Source organism: Strigops habroptila, chromosome 6 (genome assembly GCF_004027225.2).
Source record: "Strigops habroptila isolate Jane chromosome 6, bStrHab1.2.pri, whole genome shotgun sequence".
In the NCBI taxonomy this organism is placed as follows: Eukaryota; Metazoa; Chordata; class Aves; order Psittaciformes; family Psittacidae; genus Strigops; species Strigops habroptila.
Window position 1 is genome coordinate 33,176,014 of NC_044282.2, and position 12,068 is coordinate 33,188,081.

At 37.8% G+C, this 12,068-nt stretch overlaps 1 protein-coding gene across 10 annotated transcripts in view; it reads right to left on the bottom strand.

Moving 5' to 3' along the window:
• Positions 1-4,297: 4,297 nt before the first annotated feature.
• ADGRB3 (adhesion G protein-coupled receptor B3) overlaps positions 4,298-12,068 on the bottom strand; it is a 457,019-nt gene continuing 449,248 nt past the window's right edge. For 9 of the 10 annotated variants that reach the window (XM_030489532.2, XM_030489528.2, XM_030489534.2 and 6 more), the window contains 2 exons: positions 7,028-7,132; positions 4,311-5,110 (listed from right to left, as the gene is read on the bottom strand). In XM_030489532.2, coding sequence (XP_030345392.1) covers positions 4,922-5,110; positions 7,028-7,132 — 294 coding nt within the window. In that variant the 3' untranslated portion in view covers positions 4,311-4,921. Of the gene's footprint in view, positions 5,111-7,027; positions 7,133-12,068 lie in introns of all 10 variants that reach the window. The other variant, XM_030489525.2, reaches the window with a different exon arrangement.

Below are 12,068 nucleotides of genomic sequence, written 5' to 3' on the forward strand. Positions count from 1 at the left end.
AGTTTCCATTAGAGCATTAGATAAAAAAGTCAAAGTATTTTTGAGTTTTCTTTCTTTTTTTTTCTCCTACTAAGTAGAAAGGAATTTTAGAAGCTTCCTGGTTGAGTTTTTCCTTTTTCTGCAGGGATCAAACAGAATACTCTAATGAGTTCAGGATTTACTGAGAATTATTTAAGAACTTGAGCAGACCTGGAAGACCTGTAAAGGAGATAAGGATGGTAGAAATCAGGGAAGGACTTCCATGTGAGTACTAAGTGAGTGTGGGTTTGTAATCCTGAAAAAGAGGTAACTGTGGGGCCTATAACTGTATAGTCAAGAAAGGAAGTTGAAATGGTAATAGCTATTAACTGTTCCTCATACAAAATAGTGAGGTATTAAACTAGTTCAGAACAAAAACGAGGAGCAGTACTGTAGTGCAGCTGTTTTGAGTATTTCATTGCCATATGATGGTCCAATGGAGCCTAAGAGAAAATTTTGTCAAAATCAGATAAATGGCTCTTTCTTTACCTTACAATTGTAACTGATAAACAGAACATACCAGTGGGAGCTAGGGTTAGTAGTCATGTCTGTCTTATCAGAAACTGGTATTTTCTTAATGAGGCCTCTTTTGCTTTCCTTGCAAAGAAAGATTTTTCTAGAAAGTAAGTAGAAAAGGTTACAGCATTGCCCTGTTTGAGACCTGGCTCAAGATGAATCACAGCTCCCCAAACACATATTCAACTGGGTACCTCTCTTTTTACTTCCCTCAACATATGTGAACAGGCTTGATTGTACAAGAGAGCCGTATAGCACTTTTTGATAGAGGGAAATAAAGTTGCTCATGAAAACTGCTGCTTGTGGCTTATGCAGAGATACAGCACAGCTTTGAGCTGATGCCTGAGGAACTGAAGATGTAGTATCAGTACACAATGTCTCCATCTGCTGATTGCTAACACAGAGTTTTCCATATCCTTTTGCCTAATCCAATGGAAAGCACACTGCTGATGCTGTGACAGATAGATGCCTGCTTCCAAGTGGGAAGCAGACAGTTTGTTATATCTGGTCTCCAAGTACAGCATTGCCTAGCAACTATGGGAAATAGAGGCAAATCAAAGCATCAGAGAACATTTCAGCTGGTGCAACTTGGGGCTTGGAGGTTTTTTGTTTGGTTTGGTTTTTGTTTGGTTTGAAAAGAAACTACCCCCATTTAATCCCATGTAAAACGGTATTAGGTGATTATGTCTTATCATCACAGAAGCAAATAATGTTCTCACTGTTCTCACAGGAGTGTCAGGACAACATTTCCCAGAGAAAAGCACTGATTTACCAATTATGAAGAGATTCAGACCCAGTAGTGAATGAAGTGGAAAAGACACTTATCTGTTTGTGTCTTTTATTACAACTTTGCTTTAAGTCTTCATCATAAGGAGTCATTGGCATTACATATATGCCAGCATTAAGCCCATGACACTCCAAAGGTGAATCAGCAAGGCAGCACTGCTATTCTACCTCTCATCCCTTGTAGCAGCACTTAGTCTCTCTCTCCTTCTTCTTCTTTCGAAGAGATATTGCACAATATGAGCTGAAGTTCAATAATGACTGATTCATAGTTTACCTCCACAGAAGATTCTGGGTTAAAATAACATCACTTGGGGAAGGGCAAATAACTTTGTTAGTACTTTTACGCCTGCAGCACCAAATCCTTTTATGCAGCCATGGATGTGAAATCACGGATATCCTGAACTGCTGTATAAATGATCTATGGCTGCTCAGCTAGATTTCCTGTACGTACTGCTTCCCTATATTGAAAAGTCCAGGCCACATTTTGTTTAGCATTGACTTGCCAGAAAAAAATCTTTCCCTGTATGTATGCAAGAAGAGAACAGAGGAACTGCATATGGAATTATACAATTACCAATGTGTATTTAAACTGTTGAGAAAATGAGGCCTTTCTCAAAAAAGTATTTGTTTTTTTCTATACACATCTAGGGAATATGTATTTTAAGTTTGTTATTTTAAGTTGGATTAAGGTAAACTCTAGACTGAGCCAAACTGCCTCAATATACCTTAGCACCAGCTGCAACAGCACTGATTACATGAGCCCTAAAACACCTGAATCACCCTCAAACACCTGAATCATTCTGTAACTACAGCTGGAGGGCAGGTAAAGTAGCACAGGGCACATCAAATGGCACCAGCCAGCCCTGGCAGGCAAATGTAGAGTCCCTTGTCATGTCTGCATCTAGTATAATGTGGGGAGTTCTGACTCAATTTTTATTTGCGTATAATGTAATGCTAAACATCTCCTCAGTGCTCTACCAACATTTCAGCCAGTGCATACAATTTTGTACTCTCCTGCTGGATTCAGTCTGACCTGCACCGTTTCAGAGACTGAGCAGCAAACTCTAAGTACATGGCGGCCTTTGGCTGGTGGAGATGAAACTCTGCTTTGATATGAAGCAGTAAAATCAGTAGGCAAAACCACTGTTTTTCAGCCTGTTTTTAAATATTTCTAAATATGAAATACATAGAAAAAAAAATGTCTGGAACTTTCTGGGCAGGGGAGTACAAGCTCTAAATAAAGAAGCACTGAACATTGCTGCTCATACACTGAAAGCACATCTGTGACAGCTGTGTGGCACATAAACACCCAGGCTAATGCTAAACCTGAATCAACTGGGTTATTAATAACAGCACTGGGCTAGCGGTGTATTGAGTATAGACTGATCTATCATGCTTCCTGGGTAAGTTTGCAGCCTAAGCTAAGCTTTCTGCGGTTCTAACTAGACCACCACTGAACTGATATAAAGCTTATATAAAAGCTGTTATAAAGCTACTGGTGATATAAAGCTTATGCAAATTATCTCTGCACTATGGTTACTGAAATACCAAGGTGCTATGGATTTGTATTACATTTAGATCAGCCAAGGAGGATGCTAAAGCTTATATCTGGATCCAGAGGCATAAGCTTCTTTAGTCTCAAGAATTAGAAATTTTGTAAAACATGTTCTGCTTGAGAGATGCCTACTATACTGAATGAAATCTTCTAAGAATGTGCAATTTCTGTTGTATCATTATCTAAAGGGGAAATAAGTCCCTTTTAGATTAGAACTTGATGTAAAACAGGAGAGAGGGTTTTGGTCCACTATTTGGTTTCAGAGGTGTGATGTTAGTAGGTTGCATAGCCAGTCTCCTTCTGCATCAGACACAAGGGCTAGTTCTGATTGATTGATGTATTGCAGTATAAAGTACTACATCGTCTAACTTCTTAGGCACTTAAACTAGTTAACAGACTTGATATCAAGTTGTTAGCTAGATATTTTGTATTTCTGTAAAGATTTAGATACTGAAGCATTAGATTAGAGAAATCTGCACTCTGCATGAGATGCTCACTCAAAGCAGACAAAGTCAGGCTCCTTTTTGTGGCTTTACCTTATTTTGGCCTGGAGAAAGGGTTTACAGAGAGAAATACTTTCTTGAAGGTTGGCCCGAAGGTTGATCCTAAGAACCTTCTCTCAACAGATGATCTCTTTCTACTAATGTTCTGGGTTAAGTTCTCGCTGACAAGTCTCTATTCTAGTCTTTTTTGTTCCTAAGCAGATTGGCAGTCATGTTTTCTTCCTTTCTAAGAGCTTACCAGCTAGTAGTCTGCAGCATACTCAATTCCGTACAGCAGAAACCAAAACAGTTTTGAAAATTTTCTGTTAGAAATATGGCATCTGAAGATTTGAGATGACATTTCATTCCTGCCCCCCCACATCTATGCTGTAGATGAGAGGATGTTTTGAAGATCTGCGTCTTGTTCTAAATATGGAAAGGAGGATCTACTCTTTCTATTCCTAATTCTTTAACTGTATTTTCAACATAAATTATGCTCTGCTCTTTATTTATAATATGAAACACACTTTTTTTTTGTCTAAAATAGCTCAGAATTTTTTATCTTTAAAGTCTTTTTGTTATACAGAAACAAGGCCATGCAAAAGATGTAATGATTCTAAATCAACATTTTCTTTGGGTGCTGTGCATTGGAACTTATTTTCCATTCTTTGTCTTTCTGCAACAAGACAATAATTCTTGTAAAACAGAACAGTTGTAACAGTATTCTGACAAGTCCAATTTGTATGGTACATTGTCACAAAAGAATATGTAAGAAAATGAGGAATGGCTATGTAAACCTACTCATACACTTTTGAAACTCCTTGCAGGAGCTAGAACAACATACTATTAAAACTCCAAATATGTATTCAATATGTGTGTTTTTAAATAAAACTTCATAAGTATGCAGATTTAAGATAAACAAATACAGAACAAAATGCACTAAGAAACTGATATGTAGACAAAGGTTTATTTACACCATACAACATTTTAAATATTTTATACACAGCTGCAGCAGAGAAAGCTACTCTGAGCTTTCCAGAGAAAACTGCAATAATAAAGATGTGAAATATATTATTCATATAAAAGTGAGATTATTACTTTATTGCATTTAAAGCAATGAAGAATGTAGCTCAACAGACATTCATTTAATGACAAAACCTTTGCTTTTATATTATAAAGTAAAAAGTGTAGTAATGGCCAAACAGACTGTTATAAACTTTAAAAACTGCATAAATATATACATTGTGCTTCATGGTGAAGTTTTTTGAAAACTAAACCAAATGAAGCTGTTACAACATGAATTGTTGCTTGAGGTTTATCTATAAAGATTACCTTACAAATCCATTCCACGGGTACTTACAACACACGATGGTAAGAATTGTACACCTGGTTCTCCACTAGCTGCACTAGTGGGAATATACTGTACGAAAAAAACCACTGACATTTGGCACAGGAAGAGCCTGACATAAAGTAGTCACACTGTTCAGACAGGAGTGTCAGGCTTCCCAAAGTCTCTTTATTGTCAGTGCAATGAATTATTTTTGTTTTGTTCAGTTTGTTTTTGTTAAACTTCTGTTTGAAAGTCACCTTCTTGCACATCTAAAGGCAAGTTCAGACATTTCTCCCATTCTGCTGGTCTGAGTTCTAAAGCATCTTTTGCCTCTGTGTCTAATACATTTATTGTTGTATAGTGTTGGTAGTCGCCTGTGGTTTTGAAACTCTCCCATGGAGCCTTGCTTGGTGCTGAGCTCTCCTGAAGACCAAAGAAAGAAGAATTAAAACCGAGGATGAACTAAGGCGTTTTCCACTTACAAGGCTGATTGATTGTTAACGTGGTCTCATGAGACACAGAAGCCAGAGAGGGGAAATGGATTTGCAGGAAGCCAGGCTGGCAAGTGTTCAGCACCCTTGTGACTGTCCCTGGGAACAATCAACACTTTGGCAGGCTCCTCACCTGAGCTGCCAGCTAAGCCCTTTCTTTCACAGATCCAATGTATGTGAGGAATGGCAGAGTGATCCAGTACCAATAGCCATCTTTTTAATAGCAGTCGTCTAGAAAAATGGGAGAAGAGAAAGGAAAGGTAATCGAGAAGAGCTTGCTGCCTGAAATATGGAGTGGTTTGAAACAGAGATTGCCACCTGGATTTTAAATTGAGGCAGGTGCATGACAGAACCTAGTCCTTGAAAATGCTGTGAGAGTCATCCTGCTTTACAGGCCGATGAGCTCATGTATATTAAGATTAACAGGCTGAAAGCTGTTTATTTTCTACTGAATGAATTTATTTTTTTTTTAATGCTAAGTTTTATAGGGTAAAAGACAGCATGGACTAAGACTAATTAGTGATTTTTTACTGTAAAATATTGGGTGGGACTTAGTTGCCAAAACCTATAATTTTTACTCCATTTTAGATGTCTTTGAATTTTCTGCTGGATCTTGATCTTTCATAAGAGGTGCAGGTTTCCTGTGTCATCACTGCCTGTATCATAATGTAGATGAAGACACTTGAGGCCATCTAAAATAGCCTACGATGCCTATATTTAGGTACCTGGATCACTCTCTGACTCTTACAGATAGACCATTCCCCTAGACAGCTTTTATTAGCAGACCTTTCAAAAACATAGCGCTGATGTGAGACAGAGTAAACACAACTCTTCCACTGAGATTCCCTTTGAGATTTTGGATTAATTCAAGCTTTACGTGGATGGCAAATCTCAAATAGGGAGGCAAATACAGACTTTAGATGTCAGTAGGGGGAGTGAGCGAGAACTGGGTGCAAAATAACACATATCACAGCTAAAGGTTCATCAAAGAATCAGGGCCAAATTTCTGCTGGATTAAGATGATGTAAATGATGTATATCCATTGGCCTCACATCTGCTTAATACCTCTTCTTCATGTCTGAGAGCAGCTCTTCTGAAAAAGTTATAGAATACAATGATTCTAGCTCAGTTCCATTCAATATACAATTTTCATGTTATAAAATTATATATAAATTTATTACTAATCATAATATTACTGCTAACAAATAAGTCACACTAAATTATCAGTTTTAATTAGGCAGAATCAACTATTTCCTTGCTCTCATTATCAGATGTAGTCAGGGTGTTATGCATGTGCGTATGAGTGTGTGTGTATAAATTTGAGTTATGATGATAGCAGAGTCAACTCAGGATGAATTTAATTTTTGCTTTTCCCATGGTAAGTATTTATAAACCTATTATGGAAAAGATGCAGCATTGCAGAGACCCTGTGTGCTTTCTGGACCATCTCACGCATAGGTGAATCTAGCTGGACGTGTTTATAGTAGCTAATTTAATATCTGCTTGTCTAGCTAGAGGAAAAGCCCTATTGGCAAAATTACATTAGTGAGCTGCTTTTTCTATACAAAGTCCTGTAGACTTGGTAGGCACATACAAATTTGAAATGTGTTCACTACAGTTCAATTACTTGTCATCTATAATGATATCAGTCAGCTAGTTGTGGTCTAGTTGTAAAACTTAATGAGTGTTGTCATAGGTTAGATTACTGAAAATATCCTTTGCTCTACTTTGTGAGGCTATATAAAGGTAGCATAGAGTGAGGTCTTCTTGGGAAACACACTGGGTTCATGGGACTCTTGTTGTTGTCAAGGCTACATCATATTTTAAACATCTAAGAAGGAAAACTTACCATACTGCCTGATTTTGGTACATCCCGAAATCTGTCCAGAGTCTGAAATTTCTGATTTAACTCTTGAAACAATTCCATGTGCCTCTTTCTTGTATGCATGACCTTCTGCAAAATGAAACATAATTGCTTATATTTATAATTGAATCTGGGCTTTTTTAAGGGAAGCATTATTTTCCCCAGCATAATAAAGTAAATTGAATTTGACAGGGCCATCTTTTCCCAGTAGACTCAAGCAATGGAAGTGAATTGCACCAAGCCTTCTCTCTGCTCTGTTTAATGTTCTTCCTGTACACAAGAGACTGTTTTTACCCCACATTTATTGGGTTGTTGAAACTAAGGGACGCTGGGTTTGTGCTAGCCTAGATGTATTTTGAAAGTGATGGCAATTTCTCAGACGGATATTTCTCTTGCACATTAGTAATATTTTCTAGAATTTTCTGTTTTCAGCATGGATGCTTTTTTTTAATTTCTATAAGAATACAACAGCAGTTAGTAATGGTCCCTATTGGAATAATTTTTATGAGAGCACTGAACTTGGACATCTTGGTCCAAAATGGAAAAGCCCAAAATATTATGTCTTTTTATGACATCTTCTGTCATTCAGATCATCATAAAATGCAGTTGGAATGGCACAGTTTTTCAATTTTACTTGATTTCTTTTTCATGATCTGGGCAATTGGAAACCACCCTCCCTCTAGCCCATACACAGGGCACTTTTCCACAAAAGCTAATTATATGGTACCCATATGCAAGAGCTGGGGACCCCTGACAGTGCCCATAGTTGGAGAAGCCCTCAGCCGTGTGTCTGCCTTGACAGCTACATGGAGAGTGAAACCAGTTTTCAAGCCTACGACTGTCAAGCATGCCATATAAGTTGTTTCCAAACAAGTTCATGCTCAGCTATGGATTCAGACCAGCCTCCGGAGCAAAGCTGAAGGCTGCTTACTGTTCAAGCAATCTCATGGTTCTGTGGTCTGGGTGGACATGGGACAGGAAGGACTGAGGATGCATCACCTCAGTCCAACAGCAGATGGGCTCAGCTTGGCTTTTCTTAAGCTTTTGTAATTGCTTGAACTTAAGTCACAGCCAGGGCAGCAGCCAATAATGTTGATAGAAAAGATGAAGGACACCAGTCTCTATGCATGTCCACTAATTGTCAAGCCTGATTTTTCCCTGGTGTTGTACATGACAAACCCTGCAAACTTTTGCAGTGCCTGAGTGTGACCCTTCCCAGCAAGTCATGCTCCTGCCAAGTCTGGGTTACTACTTAACATGGAATGGCAGTAGCTGACCCTCAAGTAATGCTTTACCAACACCTATTTTAAATTTTATCTTTTATTTGCTTTCTGTGTTTATAAATTTCATGAAATGTGGCTGCTCTCTTGGCCACGCATTTCTACAGCTATGCTGTAATAACCATATTATCCTTAATATAGCTACACCGTAACCTGAGAACGTTTCACTTCTAAGAACAGGAAATTGGCAACATTATTCCCAAAAGAGACATGAGATACAGCAGCAATTAAAGACCTATTAACAAGAGTTGTGAGGTGAATAACGGAAAAAATTTTGCAGGATTTGGTGAGGAACTCTTTGCAAAATGTAATTTAACTAGAGATAGCTGATCTAAATTTATGAGGGGAGTTTCACTTAAATGACTTCCTAGGGATTCTTTTAAGCTATTGCTGTTATGGGAGGCAGGGATATGTAGCAAATTTCATATACACAGAATTTAAAAAAGAAAGGTTCTGCCTTGGAGATTATTATTGGCTGAAATAGGGAGACACGCTCACAGGAATAAAATGGATTTGGTAGGTTAAAGTACTAGTTCTAAAGGCAGGAAATAGCCTATGACAGTGAAACAAGTGTCTCCAGTTGGAAACTTTTTAATAGAAGGCTAGGAATATAGAGAATGCTGCTTTCTGATATTTTTCTGAATCGTGTACCCAAGAATTTGTTAAATAGCAAATATGAATAATGCAAATGTCTTACTCAGTTCATTACATTATTCCTGAGGAGAAGCAGGTGGGAGGAAAAATTAAACACTTGCAGTGGGAAGTCTGCTAGAAAAAGGCTTAAAATTTTATTCTTAATAGCAGAATGACTCGTATGCACATGTACCTATGGATCTTTTGGTTTCTTCGTGTTTTCCTGGCTTTCATTCCACAATTCCTACTCACTGACACCCACCTCTCTCCACTGCTTATAAAGAACGATCTGAACTGAAGGTGCAGTAGCTTAAATTTCCTTTAACTCTTCTAGATTTCTTTTAAATTCCTTGTTAGAAAGCACCATCTTATCTCCTTTCTAGAAAATATGCTCTGTTGTGTAACTCCTTCTCCATTATGAGAAAACTCACAAAGTATTTGAGGGATTTAATCTGTTTTCCCTGTTACATGGATTATGTTCAAAATGCAGCTTTACTATTAGAAATACCTACGTTTTATCAATACAGAGGTAGAGATCTAGACCAATATATACTAGGATGATTGTGGTAGCATCAGAGCCCGAACAGAACATAAAGATGCTTCTCATGATGTCATTTGAAAGCACACCTCCTTTAGGTGCACCTGGGGATTTTCCCATTAATGATACATCCCCTACAGAAACACCTGAGTTAGCAAAATGAGTTAGATTACAGACACACATCTTCTTGTGGTCTTTCCTGCAGGTTCTTTAATTCTTGTGCCCCACACCTGTAAGGGGGTCAGACTGAACTGACAGCCCTTCCATGTTTCTACCCCCACTCACAACTAACATCAAATATGTGTTTTGAAAAGACTAAGCCTTAGTGATGAGCACCTACTCTCAGAAGAGGATTCAGTGTGTGGATGGCTATAATTGAGATGGGAAGGGCTTAAAACATGACTCTGTACCCAGCTCCCTTTTTTTATGACAGGGTTTTAGCTGAGCTCTAGCTCAAGCACAAATATTCTTATGGAGATTTGTGGCCACTCTTACGAATAACAGTAATAATAATAATTCTTCTTCAATTTGACTTGCAGATTTTATGTATTGTCACAGGTAAAACTGCTCTTTCTCAAATACTGTATGAAACAGCTAAGAGAAAAGGATAGGGGAATGCCTTCCCAGCCCTACAATGGAAACCTGCTGTGTTTTCAAGGTGTTATAGGTATGATCAGCTGACAAATTTAGGAACAGTAAAGGATTTTTCCCTGAAGGCATATTTTTTTTTCACCTTTATCTTCAAGAGATGTCTTCAGGTTTGGAAGGGAATTATTTTAGAACTGTTGTGTGAGTTTGTAATGTTGTTACAATAAATAGCTATTGCAGACAAAATTCTAAAAAAACGCAGCTCCAGCAATTAATGATCAATTTAGCATTATTGCTGGTGAGAGTGTACTGCTATGTGGAAAGAAAATAAGACATTCTGGTATTCACACTTGTCCTGCGTATCCTTGCTCTCCCTCATGGGTGGAACACAAAAAGAGCCACAGGTTACTTGAATCCTGGGGAGTAAGGCAATAAGGCACTTTTCTGTATTATTTGGCATAAATGTTATTATCAGAATAGATCCTGTGAATGCCTCATAGAAAGGGGATGGTGGGGGAAATCCAGGATTCAGACCATCTTGTAGAATTTAATAATAATTATGATCTTGAATTCTCAAAATACATGTCAATATTATTGTTCAACTCTCCTATATGTTTTTTTAAGTGTCAGTGCACAGCTATTATAAAGCCCTCCTGGGATTTTCCACAGCATCAGTATTTCTTTTCAACGTAATTAGAATGAATTTTATTTAATTTTACTGCTAAGTATTAGTGCTAAGACTTCATGAAACAGTACCTCTCCAGCTTTAGGAAAAAACAGAAAATAATGGCTGGGGTTGGAGGGCACTTCGCTGGGGTTACCACAGCCAGAAGAAACAAGGATTCAAAACACCCAGACTGGTCCAAAACTGGTCAAGTTTTGGATACTGGACTGCATGTATAAGTGTAAACTTACCTTTAATAATAGCAAGAAAATGGCTGTAAAGCAGTTGCATGTTGACTGTTCACTTTAGAATACTCTGAAGTTCAACTATATTAGTCAGTGTTTTTCAAAATCTAATAGTGTATTATGTAGCAGAAGTACTGTCTGCCTACAGACTAAACCCAGTATGGCACAGTCTGTCTTTTTTTTTTCCCCCCACATAAATAATAATTTAAGAATGCAATGGTAAACTATTTAAAAAGAGAAAACAAGATACAGGTGGCTCAGTTTTTGATAGCTTCCTCTTTAACTAGCTTAAGATATATGACAAGGGCTGACCAGTCTGGATGTCATCTTTTTCTCTCTCCCTTTGCCTTGACTGGAGACATAAGTTTTCTATAATACTACCCAGCACAGTTACATGACTTCTATTATTTATAGTCCATTGCAAAGGGCCTTAAAACTGCATCTGTATTTCTACATATATTGGAGATAACAGGGAAAGAGTATTTTATGGTCTTGAGTACAGTCATAGTCTGCCTGTGGTCACACTACATAGCAGCTAGCTTTGAGTTTCATCTATGGCCCTCAGAAAAAAATGGCTTTTTTGGATTTCTTAGTTTTTACTTTTTTACTTCAAATTTTTGCTTCAAATTGTCTACATAAAGTTGAGTGTTGTACTACAGCCCACTAGCACAATATTTACTTTTTTTTTTTTAAAACTATGAAACTGTGACTCTACAGTAAGTCAAACATGTCCAAGACTATTCTCTGGCTCCATCTAGCATGGAATGTTCTCTGTGAATGCCACTAAATTCTCTTGGTCTCCAAAATAAGAAGCTTACAACCAAATTGCCTAGTTTGAACAGTACTTAGGTTGCACCGTTTCCCTAAGGACATTACTGTTTGGAGAGACAAGGGTGGTCCAGAATAAAATAGTGAAGATCATTCTAAAATTTCATCCATATAAAACCTGGCATTTTGGCAGCCAGGAATATTCCTCCAAATGTCTAATTTAGTAAGACTGGTGTAGCCTGAGGGTTTGTCTCGTATGGATGTAGAAAGGCATGTGTGAGAGGTTGAGGGTGTAGAGACTGCTGAGTGT